The 22,745-nt window shown below is 37.2% G+C and overlaps 2 protein-coding genes across 2 annotated transcripts; one reads left to right on the forward strand and one right to left on the reverse strand.

The window, feature by feature from the left end:
* Positions 1–664: 664 nt before the first annotated feature.
* Positions 665–14,331, reverse strand: cnih2 (cornichon family AMPA receptor auxiliary protein 2). Its single transcript, XM_048179554.1, has 9 exons — positions 14,002–14,331; positions 9,728–9,956; positions 9,224–9,387; positions 7,882–8,564; positions 5,552–5,620; positions 5,300–5,347; positions 3,862–3,974; positions 3,634–3,777; positions 665–2,580 (listed from the first exon to the last, which is right to left on the reverse strand). The coding sequence occupies exons 4-9, from the start codon at positions 7,960–7,962 to the stop codon at positions 2,553–2,555; spliced, it is 483 nt and encodes a 160-aa protein (XP_048035511.1). The 5' UTR covers positions 7,963–8,564; positions 9,224–9,387; positions 9,728–9,956; positions 14,002–14,331; the 3' UTR covers positions 665–2,552.
* On the forward strand, positions 14,290–20,918 carry wdr74 (WD repeat domain 74). The gene is made up of 10 exons (XM_048179545.1): positions 14,290–14,451; positions 14,618–14,724; positions 14,811–14,935; positions 15,052–15,115; positions 17,313–17,456; positions 17,549–17,650; positions 19,570–19,726; positions 19,963–20,105; positions 20,323–20,376; positions 20,544–20,918. Exons 1-10 carry the CDS (start codon positions 14,391–14,393, stop codon positions 20,715–20,717), a joined length of 1,131 nt encoding a protein of 376 aa, XP_048035502.1. The 5' UTR covers positions 14,290–14,390; the 3' UTR covers positions 20,718–20,918.
* The last annotated feature ends 1,827 nt before the right edge of the window (positions 20,919–22,745 follow it).

Here is a 22,745-nt window from a genome sequence, read left to right on the forward strand (position 1 = left end):
TTTAAACACAATCGACCAAGTTACACTACTGTTCAAAAGTTTAGGGTTGATAAGATTTTTTTTTTTTTTTTTTTTTAAATCTCTTATGATGCATTTATTTGATCAAAAACAGTAATACTACAAAATATTATTTACTGTATTGAAAACATCTTGCGTATTAAATATCAGTGTGGCTTAACATAATGCTAAAGTTATATTTTTGTGATTTGTTAACCAATTGTCCTTTTTAGGCTGATTCAGTTTTAGTGTAAATATTGATCAGATCTACACTATGTTCAAATGTTTGGGATTAAGATGTTTTAATGTTTTTGAAAGAAGTCTCTAATGGTCACCAAGGCTACAATATAGTGAAATTTTAGAATATAATTTATTCCTGTGACGCAAAGCTGAATTTCCAGTCTCCAGTGTCACATGATCCTTCAGAAATCATTCTAATATGCTGATTTGGTGCTCAATAAACATTTATTATTATTATTATCAAATGTTGATGAATAGAAAGTTTAAAATAACAGCATTTTTTTTAAATATATAGATATCTTGTAACAATGTAAATGTCACTTTTGATCTAGTTAATGCATCCCTTCAATTTTCTTTCTTTTTTTCTATAAACTTTTTAACAGTAGTGTATATTTACTTCCCACCCCAAAATGCAAATCAACAACACTTTCTTTTGTCGGCAACATCGTTTTATTAGAACATGTGGAATTGCTTTTGGAGTATATAAGATATTCGGTTGTATTCAACTGAACAACAAACCGTAAAGTTACCAAAGGTGCTGTAGCGTACATTAATGTATCATGTATAAAAGACATTATCATGCAGGTATTCTTAAATGTAGATACTGCATGTGAACTATATTAATCACAAAAAGACATTCAGTGATGACGTCTATAATGAAGACCCTAGTCAGTTGTCTTTCTGCCCACATTCCTGTGCTAATAGCGATTGTCTAGGGTATATATTCACATTTTTGAGGGTACATCAAGTCAAAGCCAAGATGGAAAGAGGACTCAGGAGTTTGAACCAGATGTTGCTAAAAAGCACTCAGACTGTATCGTTATTAAATGACTCGCTTATTGTACTGAAATTTGAAGTGTGTGCGTGCGTGCGTAAGTGTAATAATGAAGCCATTCTAGCTAGTGCAGAGGCTCGGGAGCGATACGCTCGGCCACTCTATTCATCTACAAAGCCAGAAGTACACACAGCTTAGTTAAATAATCATTATTCTACTTGTTTAGCAGACTGATGGACACAGCACAACACAGGAACTCCAGGTGAGGCAAATCGAGAGGCCCTATGATACACAGAACAGAGTGGCGGTAAATGTTGTATATAGTCTAACGACACAGAAGATTGCCTGAAAAGTTTGTATTTGATGTGAGACCATCATCGTTGTGGTCGTGACAACATCATCAGTCCGTTGTCAGAAGCATCATGGGCGAACGTTACCGACACCAGTGTCTCCATCATCTGCATCACGGCCTGCTGTGTTCGGCTGTCTCACGCACATCAGCCCACTCAACGCAAATGAGTCTTCCTCTGTTGTTTGCTACAGTTCATCTGTTGGCATTCCAAAAGTGCTTTTATGATTCGTCACAGTCTATCGAGTATTTGAACTCCGGCAGAGGTTGGGGTCAGATCTCTCTTCCCTCCGGTACGGCCCGTCCTGCACGCCCGTCTCAATTAAGAGTCTGCCGTTCTGCTCGTCCTCACCGCAGCCCATGATGGATGAATCCAAATCATCGGGTGTCAGTCCTCAGATGTGATGCTGCTCAAACAGTTTCTCCGGCTTGTGATATTTATCTCATTGGTTGATTTGCTTTGAAATGTTTAAGTGTAAACTTCACCATCTGATTTTGCGTAAAAAATACTTCTTGTGCGGTTTAAGGACACTAATAGAACTACCCTGACCGAACTGCAACAACTGAGCCATATATTCGTAATTTGATCAATTATTATATCGTACCTCCACATACAGGGTACATTTATATGTATCTACCACAAATACTGAAATAGCAAATACTTAGCAGTTATTAAATACTTTGACATAACAAGTTTCTGATGAGAAAGACGTCGCAACATAAAGTCCACGGTCTATTGATTTGAAATTCAAGGTAACACATTCTGTAATGGTCTCGGTAGCACATTAAGTGTCTCTTCGTAGACATTAAGAACCGACGAGTTGTTGCTATGAGCAGCGGACATTTTCAGCAGCCCTTGAGAAATTAAACGGTGTTACAAAACATCTACACTGCCTGAGTCTTTTGTTCACCATATATATCTCTCTCTCTATTGCACTCGTTTTCTTTTGGTCCACCTCTCCACTCTTTTTTTTTTTTTAATGGCAGTGATAGAGGCAGCATTGATGGCTTTAAATGCCTCCTTGTCTTGAGCTTTTTCTACATCTGTCCATCGTCCATCCCCACCCAGGAGATCTGAGGAGGAGCTGAACAAGGTCTGTGGATGAGGGAGAGGTGAGCACGACATAGTTCGGTCTTTGCTTTGTCGTTTCTCTCCTTCCTTTCATAGTCCTCTGTCCTTCATTTGATCACTTAGAAGCTGACCAAAGCATACACCATACTGCAAAAGAGACACGGAGAGAAACGAATTAAGAGAGATGTACTAACCTTCACCGTCTTTGATAAAACACTTTAAGAAAGACATTCTGTGACGAACACTTGCTAGTGACATCTCAAATATTTATATACCTTACAAAGAATACAGTGTGTAGATGATGATTTCAGAATGGTTTATTCCTCATTCTTCAGATTTTGTTAATCAGAACAAAGTCTGGTGAAAACTCTTACTGACACACAACTTTTGAACAGTAGAAGTATATGTATATTATTTTATTTATATTATCCAGATTATAGCAATGATTCGATTTGTAACGGTTATGTTCTGTTTGTGGACTTTTATGTTGCGGTTCCTGTTTCCTTCTTATGTTTAGTTTCTGTTTGCGTGATTTCCCTAGTTTCTGATTATGTCCTTTGTTACTATGGTTAATCATTGGTTAATTAATTATATTCACCTGTGTCTTGTTCAGTTTCTCATTTAGCCTGTGTATCTAAGCCTGTTTCAGTTCTTTGTCCTGCATTGTCGTTCCTTAGCGGTTATGTTTCAGTCTCTCTGTATTTTAGAATCTGTGTTTGTTTTGTTTAATAAAAGTTTTAAGTGTGCTGCAATTGGATCATCCCCTCTCACTTCTTCTTCCTTGCCTTGCCTGTATGTAACAATAGGGTGTTGTTGTGCAATTTCTAAGGTGTTCTTCTGAGTGGTTGTTATTTAGTTTCTAGGGTGTTTTAGTCGGTTGTCCTGGGTGCTTCCGTAAAGGTACAAGCCAAAAGACCCCAATTCTATGATATTCTGCTCTGTAGATACTTTTTACCTATTTTATTATCAAGTGAATATTGTAAGTCCAATCTCTTAGACAAATAGTACCTTTTCACAAAATGTCACATGATTTTGAGGGAACATTCATTTCAAATTATGTCATGTGAAGTACAAATTGTATGGGATGGGTTTGTTCAGATACATATCTATACATAGTATGAGCCACAGTAATAGCAATGCCGTTAATAAAATCCAAACATATTTAAATGGGTAAAAGGTGAATGAATGAAGAGCGTTTACCTGTACAGATAGTAGAAAAAGGAGAGAAGGTAGAAACCTAGTTTGCACCAGGACTCTTTTTGGCAATAATTCAGGATGTCTGCATTCATCACACTCACTGGATCATACATAACCTCAGACCCATCTGCAGGACGGTGGAAAAACCTGAGGGAGAAAAAGTGAAAGGGAATTACTTCAGGGGACCCATTTTGAAATTTCAGTTAAGTAGATGTGAGGAACAGTTTGTACCTCCAGAGGTGATAGAGCAGCAGGGGGATGTTAAGGCCCAGAGTTACCCACTCCCCTGCACACATGAACATCAGGCAGAACAGCCCGTGGATGGAATACTCTGGTACCACCAGCTGGAAGACAGAGTTAAGGATAGATTCAAGTACTCGTCATGTCTGTAAGCATGAATATGTATATTCATAAGTGCGTCATCATTTGCATATTCAGTTCTGATTCTTTATGTGCATGAGTGTGCCTCCAAATACCAAGCCAGGAAAGCAATGGGGGTAAAGAAAAGAAAAGAGGTAAAGTGATGCCACTTTCAGGAAGACAGGAAGTTGAAACCCATTTTGTGGGTTTGTTTGAGAGAAACAGAATGATTTTCATAATGTTAATAACCATGGTTTTCATTCAGGGGTCCGTTGACCCCTAGTGCTCTGAAGATACTCTCTAGAGGGTCTCTGAGAAGGTGTTTAAAAAACCTGCATTTTCATGGCATTTATAACTATTCAAATATGGATGCATGATATACTACTGTTAAAAAGTTTGGGGTCTAAATTTTTTTTTTATGTTTTTTGAAAAAAGTCTCTTATGCTCACCAAGACTGCATTTATTTGATCAAAAATACATTAAAAAAAGTAAAACTGTGAATTTAAATATTTTTAAAAATTTCTATTTTTATATATTTTAAAATGTAATGTATTCCTGTGATGCAAAGCTGAATTTTCAGCATCATTACTCCGGTGTCCAGTGTCACATGATCCTGCAGAAAACATTTTTTATGCTGATATGGTGCACAAGAAACATTATTATTATTATCTTTATATATTAAAAATATCATCTTATTATTATCAATGTTGAAAACGGTTGCTTAATATTTTTGTGGAAACTGTGATGCATGTTTTCTGGATTGTTTGATGAATAAAATTTAACAGCACATTATTTATTTGAAATTTAAATCTTCTGTTACACTATAAATCTCTTTACTGTCACTTTTGATCAATTTAAGGCATCCTTGCTGAATAATATTAATTTCTAAAAAAAAAAAAAAACATACTGACCCCAAACTTTTGAATTAAATTGCATCAGTATTATATGAATTATTATTATTTTATCATTTATCATTATCAGCCATTATTGGATATTTAATTGTACATGGCGTCATCTGCTCACTTCAAGTTAATCTTTAATAGCACTAATCATTTAAAAACATGTTTAATGTAATCTTTATAAATCCATTTGTCATACTGTGTATTATAATATAATGATGCCTAAATCCACTTGTAGCATTTAAAACAACTGATTTTAATTTTTAGTTAAAATGGTCAGCTTATGCAAGGGTATCGGCCAGCGTTCCTTCTTTAAAGTTTGAAAATAGCTGTTTAAAGGACTTCTCTTTCATGTCCTTCCCACCTTAGATATGTTTACACTTGAAGTGATCTACCACAGCTTCACTCACCTTTCGGAGGAGGTTGCAGATTCTCTCTATGTTCAATATTCTTTCTCTCTGAGGAAATACAGAAGAACGCAATAAGATTTCTAGCAGCGCGCTCCAACTGTTTTGTAACCGTGCAGCACGGATGCATGTTGCTGCGTGTGTTAACATATATGCACGTATGGCAGAGAGTTTCTCTGAAACCCGCTGTTCACAGTTGGGATGCTGAGTAGTTGATGCTGCGTGAAAGGAATCGTGATCTAAGAAAAGCCTTACCGCTCTTGTGGGGTTGCTCTGATCGATGGGGTTTTTGAAGTCTGTGCGCAGCTCATCAAACGCAATAATCTTGAGGAGAAACAAACAGAATTTGTGTTACATGAGCATTTCAACAAAACCACTTGACATTTTGGGGGTTAGAGAGCATGCCGAATGGTTGAACCATCCTTTTTATCTTTAACTTTCCACATTTCTCAAGCAATTCCTACAGCTTCAAGCTGTGTTCTCTCCTCCTTCCTTTTCCCCTTATAGATCCATATCTCCTGCCATCCCCTCACTTCGTTCTCTGTAAACAGATGCAGTTGCCATGGTGACCGAACGAGCCCCTAAGCGGGCGTCATGGTTACTATAGAAGTGAGTTCACATTCTTATTGGCTGAGAGCCATACAAAGATGGGGGGAGAAGGAGAGGAAAGGGGGATGGGGTGTCAGAACGAAATTACGGTTTGATAAGCATTCTCAATAACATGGTTTCTCGCCGGCATGCACTCATACACAGACTCTCAGCCTCCCCCACTCTCTGTCTCCATGCTCTCTCCTTCACTCAAATACATTTACACACACACACACTCGCACCAAATGACTCATGTTTAGAATCTCTCCCACTCCTGCCATTAGTCAATGCTCAGTCATTTCAAGTCTGTTTCTTAATGGCCCTTTGAACGTCTTACACGTAAGGTCTGCAGTCTACTGCCAATCTGAAAATATCCTCGACTTCTTGTTTGGCATTCAGGGCTTGTGTTTTAGGTGTTGAAACCTCTGCTCCTGTTGATCTCTGGTGTTTTAGTGTTTCAGACAGATTTTAACAGTTCAGGGCCATTGTGTCTGTCTGCTGTTGCCTTTTGCGAGAATGCCGCCTCTAATATGAAGAATACAGATGATGTTGAGGTCTCTGGCGGCGACTGTGCAAATTTCATTTGTGATTCTACAGACAGTGGGCTGGCACAGAACAACCAGAAGAGTTCAAATGAGCTGTTGACCTCTTCCTCTTCAGCGCTCGCTCTGTGTGTTTATGTGTGCAGCGGTGAATCTCACTAAAACATGTCTAAGTCACATTACACCCCAATATCAAAAGAAGAAATTACGTTTTGGTTAAGGAAAGTTAAAAAGAATTCATTTTGGAATTATTTTTGAACCCACGACCCTATAGAGGATAAGCGGTTTGGAGAATGGATGGATAATATTTTTGAAATAAACATTATTTTGGAATTTTATATGTAATATATTAATATTATTGTAACATATTTTCATAACATACATTCATTGCCATAAAGCATTTAATTTCCATTATACTGTGATTCTTATAAAACTGTCATTGATGTAATATAGTTTTTTGCCTTGTATTTTTAATAAAAAATACTATAATACAACATTTAGTTAAAGGCAAATTCCTTATGTATGTACAGTCAAACCAAAAATTATTCAGACATTTTTTATATTTTTTTTTACTAGTGGGTGCAGGACACTATAGTTCATTTATATAAGTTAAGATAGTAAAATAAAGTAAACTGTGACATATTATACCCAAAAATTCTTCATACAGTGGACTGCCAGTAAAATTGATAAAAATTTGGAAGCAAAAATTATTCAGACACATTGACCTGACCATGTTTTGCTTAAGTGTTATCTGACATAATTAAGATGATTGTTTTCTGACACAGTTTAACTCTTGTCATATTTTATTACCACTATAGTGAATAAACTGTATTAATGAATGAAATGTTCAAGGTGTCTGAATAAATTTTGGTTTGACTGTATATATACGTGTGTGTGTGTGTGCACAGATATTTATTTATATATTTAAAAATGTGCTTAATTTCTATCTCAATTAAACAGTCTTTAACGGTCCTAAAAATACAATGCAACTTCTTTAGGCAAAATATAATTTCTTTCGATTTTTCAGGTGAAATATAACCATTCGTAAGGTTTCGTAAGATTTTCGTTTACATTCTTGACTGTATGCGTGTGTGTTTGAGTCCATATACACACAGGTAGACTCCCACCTTCCTCCGTTTTGTATCCGTCTACTTGTTCTGTAAATCATTAATCATCCCTGACTCAGAATGTCTGCTCTAATAATAACTGCCACGATTTGTATTCACCTCATGGATAAGGCCTCTTGTTAAGGGCAGGGGAGACATCTTGGACAGACACACACCAGTCTCTGCGCTCAAAAAACTGGCACGAAGACACGCGCACACATATTCACACTCACGCAGTCAGACTTGGCGATGACATGGATTCCGATGCCAAACGAAATGGAAGTGTGACAGTGTTACAGGTACACATTCACATAGTAGGGTGTAAAACTGCAGACAGTTCAAAACGTACCTGCCAGATGACGAAGAAGATGAGAGCAGCGCATAACACGAGTGTTAACATGTAGCAAAAGGCCGCAAAGGTGAAGGCCATGGCTGTTCCAGCCAGCCTGACGGTGATCTGGGTCGAGAGAGGGCAAGGGGGAATCTTCCCCTGCTCTCTCTCTCACTGTCTCTCGCTTTACTGCGTTGCCCTCACTCTCGCCCCCTTCAAGGAAGTTGCGAAGCACTTTCCTCTTCTTATATCTCTCTCTATCCCTCGTATTAAAGCTTGCGGTCCAGCTTAGGATGAAGTCGGGAGAGAATTACAGAGGAATCTTCTTGGTCTGGAGCTGCAGATATGAGGCGCCTGGCTGGTTATCCGCCTCCGCTGGCTGAAGCGCCTTGTAACTCGTTGCTGGACCGTGTGTGTTTGTGTGTAATTCTTTCTCTCTGTCCACCTAAGATAACTGCTAGAGCTGTTTCCTCTTTTCACACTCTCTGCCGTATCCTCTGTTCCTTCACTTGCTCTCCTTCTCTCTCTCTGTCTTTCTCTCTGATTGGCAGAGGGGGGTTTGTATGTATGTGGAGAATCACTCCCCTCCCCCGTCTCTAAGATTAGTGCTGCACACTGGGTCCAAACACCTTATTTACAGCAGAACACCTTAAAAAATATCTTGTGGGCACATCGGAAGATGAATGTCCTCGGTATACGATCTGAAAAAGAGACATTGATTCGAGTTACGAAGTAAAGAATGGCTGAATGTGTTCACCCAAGCTTGATGAATGATTGTCGAACAGTAATTACAATTAGACGTATTTTAACTGCTACGGTGTTGTCGTTTCAGTCAATAACAGGACACATATGAGCATCTAGTCGACAGGTCTTGCAATGATTTATATCCTCTCTTAGAATGACAGGCAGTTGATCAGTTTTAGGTGCTAATGATTTGGTATTGTGGATTTATTATGAATATATGAACGAATTAATGACAATGAAAGTCAAAAAGAATTTGAGCATCATATGACTTTAAAACTCACTTAATATGGATTTGCAACAAAAAACAGTTATATATCGAACTTATTTTCCAAAGTAATATAGACAAGGCTTTGTAGACATGTGCATTTCCAAGATACTACTGCATTTGTTTAAAATATTTACTGCTGGATTTGGCTGATGGAATGAATCCTTTGATTCAGCCAAAAAAAAAAGTAAATCCATAACATGAATCCATGAATCCATAACAAAGCTGTAAATCCTTCAATCCTTCTAAACAGTGTAAACATGAATAAACAAAGCATTCAAAACGACGGTGAAGAATGGTTAACTAAGTTAGCTGCGCTGCATGACAGTATGTAAGAACATAAGCATTTACCTGTGTTTTCTGAAGCAGCGGCGAAAGTCTGTCTACATCTGTCCTCTCTCCCCTCATTTTCCTCCCATCAATCTGGGTCGACACCATGTCAGAAATCTCTGGTCTGCTTTGCTCTGGATGTCAGTGTCGGTCCCATCACAGTCTCTCATTGGCTGCTGGGTGCTCTGCGAGCAGGTATGAAACAGCAGAAAGAAGCGAAACATGTATGAATGTGCTGGCCATATTTTTTCTGTTTTATCTCACGCTTTTGATCCCGCACAGCTTTCTGAAGTCTGACACTTAATTAAGCGTTTTTCTCTTTTTCCTCCCTCAATCTGCCTTACCCATTTCCCCTTCGCTTTCTCTCGCTCTCATTCCTTCTCTGCCTCTCTCAGTTTTTTTTTTTTTTTTTTTATGAATTCAAGCATTCCCCGCTGGTATTTGATCTCAAAAGCAGAAGCAATGGAAAAGCCCTTCTCTCTCGCCTCCGTCTCTTTGATTATAATAAAAATGTGATGTTATTACCTCTTAATGCGCTGCTCAACTGCATTCAACAGTCTTCTCTTCCTCCGTCCCTGTATTTTCTGCCCTACTCTCTCATTCCCTGGAGAGATATGAGGGGGCAGAGGGAGCTCCGAGTCTTTTCTTTTTTGGCTTCCCTTGTTTGTCTCTCACTCTCCCTCCCTCTTTTATTCTCTTACTGTCTCTCTCTCACACAATGTTACCTGTACTTTCTTCATGAAAGCATCTGCCACTGCAACAGAGATGAAGTAAGGTTTGCTTCTTTTTAGTCAAATCTGCAGTCATATTTTCAGAGATCAAAAGTAGAAGAGAGTTATTTTATTTCACTCACAATCTGTTTTCTCTTTTCACAGGGTTCCCCCAAATTCCATAAATTTTCCATTTAATTTCCAGTTGTTCATGACAACTATTATGATTTTTTAATGATTTTATAGTTATGGTGTTTTTTTGTTGTTGTTGTTGTTATTTCTACATCAGATACAGTTATGGGAATGAATAGATTAGGCCTATTATTATTATTATTATTAGATTAAATGATAAAAATCTATTTTTGTACAAATTATACAGTAAGATAAAAATGTAACTTAAAAAAATGTATACTTTTCCACGATTTATAACATTTATTTTATTACATTGCATAACTTTTCCAGGCTTGGACATTTTAAAACAATTTTAAAAAATCCACCATAAGTTCAATGATATAATAATAGTAATATTATTTCCATTTTTTTTTTTTTTTTTTTTTTTTAATTGTAGAAAGCCTACATATAAAAAAGTTTATATAGTAATGTATCACCCCTTTGAACAGTTCCGCCACCTCATTTACATAAATATTCCCTGGGAAAGTTATTTTTTTCTCTCTCATCAGCTATGTTTCCAAATCATCCCCACAATGTCTCCATCTTTGTTTACTGCGTGTTCTTTAAAGCGTGGCAAATATTGAAACTTGATTGACATACTCCGCAGGAAGAAGAGACTGAATCATTCCAGTATTAAGGCTTCTGATTTGCTTTTATTGCTTACATTACCACAGCAATATATACTGCGTTCTCTGTTTTCCAGGAACACTGACAAATATAGCCGCAAGTGGCAATTATCGGGGTCCAAGCACCAGTGGTATGTACATAGACGATACAGTGATACAATGGCTGTCTCTTTGTGGAAATATTATTCTATGTACTATGTTAAAATAGACAAATCATTTTGTCTCTTCATTTTAATTGGACAGCAATACATTCAGTCATGTCTAGCAACTTGACAAATGTATTTTTAATATCATTAGGTTATATAAAATTATAAAATAATGAATTAATTATAAGTAATTTGGAGATCACAGATTTATTACACTTAATACTAATTATTATACTTTGTAAAACTTTATGAAACTGTAATTAATCTTAAGTCAATCTTTTGAACCATTTACACAGATTTTAAACTATGAGACGTAAAAGGATTTGTTTTGCTATCCCTCTGGTAGACAACATTAGTATTACATCATTCATTCCCATTGATTTAATTGGCTGATTTTGTAAAAACTGTGGTTATCCGATTATCAAAATTCATTAAAAATGGCATATTTACTAGGAATGCCTTGTTGTCCATGTGTACCAAGTTTTGTCAAGTGTGGATATTGTGTTCACAAAATATAGGCCAGTTAGTCATTATGGGCTACACCCACAAAAATGTCGGCCTATAAAACAAATTTCTTTTTCAGGAGTGTCTGGAGATGGTGGATACCCAATTTTGTGCAAATTGAAAAAATGGGATAGTATGAGTTCAAAGTAGGTTTTTCAAAAACTCAAAATGGTGGGAAAGTTTTTAAACGGAAATGGATACACATATGAACTGATTTGAGGACACTGAAGGAATAAAAAAAACACAATTAATTTTGATCTTACCTATGATGACTTTAGAGTTATAGGCAATGTTTTATAGCACTGTGTTATCAGTGTTATGGCTGATTCTCACCAAATTTAATACACAGCTTAACTGAGTCACCTTCTAAGTGTTTGCTATGTTTCGTAACGATTGGCCATTCATATTTGATGTTATAAGCTGCTGAAATTTCATTGGCTGCTGGCGGCCGTGTTTGTTAAGTTATCCGAGTAATTTGTTTGTTTGTTTGTTTTTTGTAATTCCCTATGTGGGTAGAATTTGATGCAACCTTGCGTGTTGTCCTCAGAATGTCCTGTGTGCATTAAAGGGATAGTTCACCCAAAAATGAAAATTTGATGTTTATCTGCTTACCCCCAGCGCATCCAAGATGTAGGTGACTTTGTTTCTTCAGCAGAACACAAATTATGATTTTTAATTCCAACCGTTGCCGTCTGTCAGTCAAATAATGCTAGTGGATGGGAACTTCTACTGTAAGAGTAAATAAAACTTGCATAGACAAATCCAAATTAAACCCTGCGGCTCGTGACGACACATTGATGTCCTAAGACACGAAACGATCGGTTTGTGCGATAAACCGAACAGTATTTATATCATTTTTTAACTCTAATACACCACTATGTCCAACCGCGTGCAGCACTCGCTTAGTGAGGTCTGATCGCGCTCTGACAGCGGAAGTGATGTCTCGCTCTCATTGAAGTATATGCGCGAGACATCACTGCCGCTGTCAGAGCGCGATCAGACCAAACGAATCGAGTGATGAATGCAGTTGGACATAGTGGTGTATTAGAGGTAAAAAATTATATAAATACTGTTCGGTTTCTCGCACAAACCGATCGTTTTGTGTCTTAGGACATCAATGTGTCGTCACGAGCAACGGTTGGAGTTAAAAATCATCATTTGTGTTCTACTGAAGAAACAAAGTCACCTACACCTTGGATGCGCTGGGGGTAAGCAGATAAACATCAAATTTTCATTTTTGGGTGAACTATCCCTTTAAGCTTCACCAATTTGTTAAAGTGCGTAATGCCAGACAATTTAATTTGCTATTATCTTTGCAACAATTCTATGTATCAAAATTCTTTTCACAACGTTTTGCCAGCATAGTCTATAATATAATATGCTTTATATACAAAGTTGGTGAAGATTGGATGAATAGCTAAGGAGGAGTTTACAAAAGTAGGTTTTTGGGAATACTGAAAATTTTATAGACAAGAATGACAGGAATTTTGTAGGGTTTGACTCAAGCATTCAGAGGAAAATTTAGGGGTGCTTGGACCCCTAAATATCCTAAAGCTCATATGACACCTTTGACAGATATTTCCATCATGAAATGTAGATGCTCTTCAAATGGAGTCCAAGAGTACCATCTGGTGGATTCTTTCACACTCTCTCCTTTCACTCTCTCTTCTATCCTTCAGGAAATGCCATTTTAATCCATGTTAAGGCTACTGCAACTCAATTTAGATTCATTCCCTTAACAAATGCCATTTTTATTTAAGAACCAGGCTTTTCATGATTTTGGACAAAATGGACTGCGGGTGAAACTTAGCTTTTAGCTAAATCTGGTACAATGCATGGAATGGAAACATTTATGTTAAAAATTGTACATGGTCCCTTTATAAATAAATAAAGTAAAGATATCCTGTATGAAGGAATTTTATAAAGTGCTTTCTAGAGCTGGAAAAGTAATCGAAATTGCTATATAAAAACCCTGCAATCACAAACTATAAAATTCATGTAAATTCAATGATAATAAAAAGCATAATCCTTGAAGAGCATTCAGTTGTTGGGATTGTGAAATTTGATTATTTAAATTATTTATAATTATTTGATTTCATTCTTTGGTAACACTTTATTTCGCTATTCCACTTTAGACATTCTAATAACTACATTCTACCAACTAACTTTCCAACTACATGTCAACTAATTAATTTCCAACTACATATCAACTAACTCTCATTAGAGTATTAGTAGACTAGTAGATTAGAGTTAGGGTTAATAGAATAATTTGACATGTACTTGCAAAGTTACTAATAATACGTAGAATGTCTTTGGGGTGTCAATAAAGTGTTAGCAGATATTTAGCAGACATTTAGCAGACATTAGGTCTACTAATATGTAGACATGGTAGTTGACATGTAGTTCCAAAGTTAGTAGAATGTCTAAAGTGGACTATCTAAAAAAAGTATTATGCATTCTTTTAATATATTGCCACTCCTAGTTTCTGTAAATAACATTATGAAAATGAGCAGCTATTTAATTATAGCATGTATCAGAAATACCTTGGAGTCAGAAAAGTTGAGAACCACTGCTTACAGCAATATTAAATGACGACTTCACCCAAACATGAAGATTAGCTTATGTATTATTAATTTACTCACCCTCATGTTGTTGCAAACTAAAGGAGATGTTCGGTTGAATTACATTCTCTTTCCATTACACGGAAAAGATGCAAAGAGTGACTGATACTCTACAGTCCCTAAAATTCTGCCTAATATCTTCTTTTGTATGTTAGTGAGAAAAAAATTGAATATTTTATATGTGGGGAAAATCCATATAGAGATAGTTTATAATGCTTTTATCCAACGGTATTAAATATAATGGCTTTACAACTCGCACTGATTTGTGTCGTCTGTGAATACACCTTTAGTGGGGAGCGGAACTAAATGTACTTGGTTTGCGCGTTACACCCGGACGGACTTGTGTGCGACAGTAGCGTGGACGTCTGTTTTTTTTTATTAGTAAATCCAAAATCACATATTCCTTTTAAATGGATGCTAAAAGTCAAATATGCTCAATATGGCTTGGATCCGAAACTGGAATATTAAAAGGTAAAGTATTGTTTGGAGTTTCTTGTCTCTTTGTCGCCACATTGTTCACTTTTCTGTTAGCCATGTAAGGTAACGTTACACGTGAGTTGGCACCACAGACCTGCCATTTCATTTTCTTGAGCGCCACTAAACTAATGACTTGTTCATATCCATATTTCACCTCAAGGGGTGAGTATCAGCAAAAAGCAGGCGTTTAACTTCTGTGAGATGAGCTGTTTGAGTCGGGATCAGGAGGTTTGTGTGATGGCATGGGGAGACCCTCACGAATCAGAGGTGAGAACGAGAGAACTGGAGTTGCAGACCTCATCATCATGATTTAGTGTCTGACAGACGTTGTCTATGTGTGTGTGCCTTTGCAGGTTTTAGTGGGCAGTGTGAACGGCACTGTGAAAACTTTCAGCACAGATAAGGGGATCTTCACGGCGACCAGAGAGTGTGGGGATCCTTCACAGGGCAGATTCACAGGACTTGCTGTCACTGACAGGTGGTTGCCAATATCATGTTATGCTTATCTCTGCTGAGGCTGATGAATTACTTGCTTTTTTATTGGTTTGTGTTAATGGACTGTAGGAATGATGCATTTTCTTCCCCCTTTTCCAGTTCTTTGATCACGTGTATGGAGTCAGGACTGCTGAAGGTGTGGAAGGAAGGCAGTACAGACACAGTAAGTCAGTGTGATTTCAGTGTCCTAGAGTGTAACATGATATATTATTTTATTTAAAGCTATTTAAAAACAATCTTTGAGAGGCTGCAGAGCCATGGGTGGAGCGTGAAGTCCAGCCCCCTCTTTCTGGGCATAATGGGTGGAGCTAAAAGGTCCAACCATACCATAACTCTACCCATTACTCTATCCCTCCACCCATTCCATCCACAGAGGTGGAGCTGGATGTCATTTAACTCTGCATTGAGCACCACTTGAATTTTTTATAATTATTGTACATGCAGTTTTATGCCATTATATTAATAAATTATATACTACTAAGAATTATTGTATTTAAAAAAAAAAAAATTGTCACACTGCATGAGTATTAACTGTAAATAAAATGTTAGAAACTGGGGGAAAAGATGAATGAAATGGACATCAATCATCAGCATCTAGAAATATGAATCTTCCCTTATACAGTAATATAAGTCTTAACCTAAAATCTTGAAAAAAAGTTTGTCCATATTATTTGTCAAATACCTGCCAAACTGAGTGAAGAATAAGATTATTAGCATGAACTGAAATGGTTTCCTTTGGTATGCTTTTGGCCTAGTTGTTCAGAAGAAATTTGCATTATAGGATTGGTCAAATCTTGAAAATTCAGTAGCAGTTTTAACATTAAGTGACATGATATCTGATGTACAGAAGAGAAATGTCGCTGTGCTTAGTGACACATCCGATGGCACATCTGGTCTTCATGGTCATGTGCCAGTGCAGTGGATAGTGGCATGTGTCACTTAAAACTTGTGATATGTGCCACTGACATTGTCGCAAAACACTGACACTGAGTCGCGGAACATGTTGCGTTTGTTGTGACACCTCCGGTAGTGACTGAAAGATGAGTTGAGCAGCTATACTGACGTAATTGTGCCATTTTTTTATTTAAAGTAAAGTAGATAGAGTAGCCATTAGGTTACCTATTAAGGCTTTCAGTACAGTAAAAATAAAAAAATCCATATAATATTATCATCAAAACAGCTGTCAGTACCAAACAAAAACAGTATATTTAATTTTAACAGACATTTATTCTTGTAAATTAATTATGATGGCACAAGCTTCAGAGATTGACCAGTCAAAAGTCCTTATTTTGTGTAAACTTGTTGATTTTTATTTATTTTTTGTGGGTCACAGGAGGAGTCTGACTGTAAAAAAAAAAATTTAAATTGAGGGGGATTTTTGTATTGTTTTATTGTACTGTTTTCTGTCTGCTCAAATGAAAACACATAAAGCGACACTTACTGACTATTCTATCTGTTGTTTATATATATATATATATATATATATATATATATATATATATATATATATATATATATCTCCTCCTCTGAAGGTAGCATTTTTAAGATTTTTGCGTCCAAAATCTTAAAAATGCTGCCTTCGGAGGATGCATTCCAAGGTAGGAAGGCATCAAGGCATGTCCAAATCCAATGTTTGCTTCACTTCCTGTCTCCTGAGATACCTTCATCTGATCGATTTTTGGAGGCAGCATAGATGCATCCATCACTGCCTTTGATATCCCACAATCCTGTGCTTTCCATTCTGCGACAGTTAAGATAAGAAATAAAGATAGCATCTGAAAGTTGCGGTTGGTGGTCAGTTTGTGTGTAAATGTACGTCTTTGACCTACGTTTTCCACTTTTAATGTAATTTCTAGCGAGAAATTACTTTTGTAGAAATATTCGCTTAGTTTTCACCAAAACGCTCTCTAGTTTGCTGTTAAACCGTTATGCTGCCTCAGGAGTCTGTCCGAAATCGTGAAGTACCTTTGTGCCCAAACGCTGCCTGCAAAGTCATTGCCTGATAAGGCAACAAGGCGAGTTTTTGGACGTAGCGGTAGTCTCATTAGAGCACTGGAAATCCAGATTTGGTAATCTGGTTAAGTTTGTATCTGTATCAGGATGATCCAATCCAGTGTTGCTTTGAAAAACCGACACAAAAGAAAAATGGACTACCTGACCCTGGATAGCAAAACATAGAATTTCCAAATCAGGACCATTCTGATTCAGATTCAACTCTTTGAACAAGTGGGCCCTGCTTCTGTTGTTTGAATTGTAGATTAGGTTTGAATAATGTATGATGATCTCTTCATCTCTATGATAATTTTGTGGACTTATAGTAAATCAAATCCTCAACCAACCTCATCTGTCTTTGTTCATAGGTTGAGGTAAATGTTGGAAATGGAATTTGCAGAATGCGACAGAACCCGTCACAGTGCCATCGTGTGGCTACAGGGGGTAAGGAGAATCCGCTGAAAGTCTGGGATCTGGAGAGACCAGATAAGCCAATATTCACAGCCAAAAATGTAAGGCAGAAGAGGAAAAAACTATAAACTTTTCAGCACTCACTAGTTTATGATGACTGTTATAAGCTGTTCTTTTTTCTTCAATCCATCAGGTAGCCCATGACTGGTTGGATATGCGAGTGCCCGTGTGGGTGAGAGACATCGGCTTTATCCCCGATTCAGATAAAATAGTCACATGTACTGGACACCATCAGGTTTGTCAAACCATTTCTCTGACTTTATCCATTCATACTTGTCTGCTGTGGTTTCTTATGCTGTAAAATGATTTACTTGGAAAAATCATGTTAATTTTTGTTTTCAGTGAACAAATTAATTCATGTACACTTCCGTTCGAGTTTAGGGTCGGTAAGATTTTTAAAAATGTTTTTGAAGGAAGTTTGTTATGCTCAGCAAGGCTCTATTTATTTCATCTAATAAATATATACATGTACATGCATGCACACATATGATAATTTTTTTCCTTGATTATTTGATGAATAGAAAGTTCAAAAGCATTTATTTGAAATCTTATCCTTAGTAACATTGTTTTTACAGTCAGTTTTGATCAATTTAATGCGTCCTTGCTTAATAAAAATATTAATTAAAAAAAATCTTACTGACCCCAAACTTTTCAACGGTAGTGTATTTAAATGAATTCTAGCTGTTTCATCAAAAACTGGCATGTATGGCTTTCTAATATATCAATTCAAAGTAATCTTTTAGTTTTAAAGGTCCCGTTTTTCGTGGTTTTTTGAAGCTTTGGTTGTGTTTATAGTGTGCAATATAACATGTGTTCATGTTTCGCGTGTAAAAAAAAACACAGTATTTTTCACATAATTTACTTATCTGTATACCGCTGTTTCCACTGTCATAAAAACGGGCTGATGACTTCCTTGTTCTACGAAGTCCCTCCTTCAGAAATACGTAACGAGTTCTGATTGTGCCAGCGGTTCCTGTGTTGTGATTCGACAGCTCTGAGCGCACCGTGCCCGGAAAAGTCACGCCTCTTATCATAACGTGGAGATGCACGCGCTCAGTGTTATTGTAAACATGTCTTTAATTTTACCCTATCAATTTGAGCCGGAATCAGACCCGGTGATTGGACTGCGGGATGAAAATAACAGCGTTTCGACGACATGGCGACAAACACACTCTACAAACGCAACTCTTGTGTATTCCTGTGGGCGGAGGTTAGTCAAAAAACTGTTTTAGTGACGTCATTAAAGAAGGAAGTAGAGGGATGTAGTCCAAACTGGCCGTTCGATGTAGGCGACTTCTGTTAAATAAAATATCTCGCTTGGCATTGAACTTTGAGCTTTAACATTTTACAGATTTTATTTATACTCTAACAACAACATTACACATTAACTAAAGTTTGAAACATGGGATCACGAAGAACGGGACCTTTAACCCTATACAGTTGTGTCAATCACGTAAAATAATCTATATAAAATCATACCAATGAATTTTAGTTTAATTTTTTTTAATGTTGCTTGTGTAAAGTGTAAAGGCCATGCCACACCAAACTGACATCAAAGAACTATCGGCAATGAAAGCCAACTGTGTTCATGGGTCGCATTGTGTCCGTCTCGGCCAAAATTTTGCCCTCCTGACTTCATCATTTGCACCCTTTAATCACATTGCTTTTCTTCTTGTGCACTGGTGTGCTATAAAGCTGAACAGCCAATCAGAGTTCTCTCTCACTGATGCCGCTGATGCTGAATGATGCTGATTCAATATGATCAATCAGCCAAAAAGCCACCAACAGTGCTGAACACTCCGCAAAAACTAAGCTGACAGACGCTCAACAATGGCCTGACGTTGGCAGGTGGCCGACCACTGCCTTGCTGTGTCACAGCCTCAACCTTCAGCTTGTAGCTGATTGGTTGCCACTTCAACATGCAGTATAGGTCTTAACCATAAATGGTTATCTTGTTATTTAGATTTAACAGCTTTTTCAGAATATAATTGACAAATTTTCATAAGTATTGTGAGCCAACCATCTTTTTCTTTCTGTCCCGTACCCTTTGCTATTGTATTTATTCATGCCTTCGTTTGTGTCTTACGGTAAACATCTGTGATCAAACATAACTCAAAATATCTTGCCTCCTTTGTTCTGCTCCTCCTCCGGCAGGTGCGCGTGTACGACCCCTCGACGTCTCAGAGGAGGCCGGTGATGGAGGCTCAGTTTGGAGAGTACCCGCTCACAGCGCTCTCTCTTCCTGCCAGCCAGGGCACAGTGGTCGTGGGCAACACTCACGGAGAGCTCGCCATCCTTGACCTCCGGAAAGGTAAGCAGTAGGTGGATGCTCTGTTTATTTTCTCTCTTAGGCAGCCTTGGATCTGCACAAAAGCAGTTGTTTTGAACTGAAAGTCCATTGCTTAGGGTTTTTGTCCTAGATCTGTGTCTGTTCCAAGTATAAAAGATGTATTTGGCCAGCCGTTCGCCGCATATGCACTGTAATATTATTGAACTCCTGAGAGTGTTGTTTTGTCTGACCCCATTTTCTTCTCTATCTGCCTGCAGGGCTTGTGCGTGGGTGTCTTAAGGGTCTGGCAGGGGCAGTGCGGGGGTTGCAGTGCCATCCTTCCCTCCCATTGGTGGCCTCTTGTGGTTTAGATCGTTTTCTTCGAGTACACAGCCTGGAGGACCGTTCCTTACAACACAAGGTATGTGAATGCACAAGAAACCAGGTTTCTTTCTCCATTCTCACTGCACTTCATCTGTCTCTTTCTTTCTGCTGTTGTTTCCGTATACTTTGATTTCTGCATAGCCCCTCTCCTCTTATTTCCATCTGGTTGCATACATCATATAATCATAAGTGCCTCCCACTCAGTGTTATGTTTGTGTAAATGGTAATTTTATGAACATATTTTCTCTTTGCAGGTATATCTGAAGTCACGACTCAATTGTGTGCTACTCTCTAGCAGAGAACTGGAGGTAAGCGGTGGTTCGGTGTCAGAGGGAGCATCATTTTGATGATTTGCTTTTATGTAACTGCCTATCAACAGTAATAACTGTGGAAGTTGCTTTCTCGCTGATGACTTTAGACTGCATCCTAATGACTTTGTTAATCATATGACTCTGTATGTGCTGTTCTCTTTCAGTCAACAAGTCCTGATGTTTCTGGAGATGTTGAGGAGGTGAAAGCAGAGGAGGATGAGGTTTGGGATACCATGGAAACAGTGACGGAGAAGACAAAAAAGAGGGCCGCCCAGAAAGGCGAAACAACAGTTATTGGGGTAGATGGAAAAAAGAAAAGAAAACTAGTGAAAAAGTGATGTTGAGTGATTTATAAAGGACATTTTTATTATTTTATACACTGTTGATGTAAAACTGTATCAGAAGTGCGCAAAAAGAAACTTAAACCTGATAGAGGATAGTTCACCCAAAAATGAAAATTGTCACCATTTACTTTCCTTCAAATTGTTACAAACCTGTGTGAATTTCTTTCTTCTGCTGAACACAAAAGTAGATATTTTGAAGAATGTTGGTAACCAAACAGTTGATGGACTCCATGTACTTCCATAATATATACATTTTTTTATACTATGGAAGTCAATGGCTTGGTTTCCAACATTCTTCAAAATATCCTCTTTTGTTTTCAGCAGAAGAAAGAAATTCATACAGGTTTGGAACAACTTGAGGATGAGTAAATGATGACAGAATTTTCATTTTTGGGTGAACTATCCCTTTAAGCCATACATATACAATATATAGTGTATATAGGGTCATCATTTTGGCCCATGAAGTGGATTTGAACATTAAATGATCTGAAATGTGATATTCAGATTACCTTTTTAATATGTGAAAATGTTAAAATTCCATTGAGATGGAACAAATTAACCTCTTTATGTAAAAACAAAACCAACTTGTCCCATCTGTCACTGTAATTCTGAATTAAACAGAATTAAAAGAGTCTGTAGCAGAGCTTTGTCTTTGTTTTTTCATTAATTAAGTTCCAATTATGTTCAGTTGACTCATATACAAAATGTAACAGCAAACTGTCACATATTTGAAGAAAGTGTGCACTTCAGAAAATAGTTGCCACAGAAATCTGATAAAATTTGTTGGTCTGTTACATGTTATGTTATGTTTTTTTTTTTTTTTGGTCTGTTATGTGCTTTACAATGCTACGTTATGTGATGTTAACATTCTTTCCCAAGGCCTGTGTACAGTATCCCTTTCAAAAATGAATTTGAGTTGCATTTTACTGAAGTAAAAAGAGAATCATGAATCTGTGCTGGTCTAAAGACCTTGACTTGACCGTGAATGACCGTGTTTGTGGGGGTGTGTATTACACATTGCGTTATGCACACTTAAACACACCCTATACCAGCCTATGATAAGATAAGGAACATCTTGGTAAGCATTGAAACTGTCGACTTTGTAAATGAGAGAATTAGTAGCAAATAACTGATTTATTTTGAGCATGCTTAGAGGACGAATCTCTGTTTAAAAAATGTAACATTTGATGTTACAGTGGTGATATAACCAAGGAATCAAATCAAATAAAGGTTATTTATTGAACTTTATGTCCAAGCTTCTGCAATCAGATGTATAGATCTGATATAGACGGCAATGTTCAAGGGATGACGTGGTTTCTATATGTAAGATCTTTAGGGTGTTTAGTGCATCTAATAAGTGACATTTTTGACATGACTTATAATTACACATGGAAACATTTTCAAGGAGCTGAAGAGCAAAGGGCATAAAATATACATGGGGATGATGAAGTATGACAACATGAGGGTGGAAAGGGCATTATTCCTGACTGCTGACTTGCGATTATAAAATCTGAAGTGTGGCTTTATATTCAGGACAACAGCCTCAGAATTTCCTGTATGGTTCTGGTAAATTGTGAAACCCATAAAATATTGCATGTTTGTGGTTTGACCCTGTGTGCGGTAACAAGGTCATAACCACTGGAAAGATTTCATTTCCTCATGATTTCCTCCTTTAGAGTGAGGGCAATAGCTGATACTAACCCCAAATACACAACCACCACATTATATTACACGTCCTGAAATATATTTATCATATAGGCCTATAATTATTTATGCCTTTTCCAACATCTTGAGTAAAATGTTAGATTGTGACTGCAGTCTTCTTCTGGAAGTCCAGTCTCAAAACTCTTAACATCACAAGAAACAAATTTCGACCATCTAATCCCAGATCTCCACCTGCCTGAGGTACAATATTATGTGCTTAGATGGAGTATTTTGTCTTGGTACATTAATTTACACACCATTCTTGTGTTTGACAATCGAAATTCCTTCACACAGTGTGCACTTCTGTGCTCTTTAACC

This window comes from Megalobrama amblycephala, linkage group LG2, assembly GCF_018812025.1.
Source record: "Megalobrama amblycephala isolate DHTTF-2021 linkage group LG2, ASM1881202v1, whole genome shotgun sequence".
NCBI lineage: Eukaryota > Metazoa > Chordata > Actinopteri > Cypriniformes > Xenocyprididae > Megalobrama > Megalobrama amblycephala.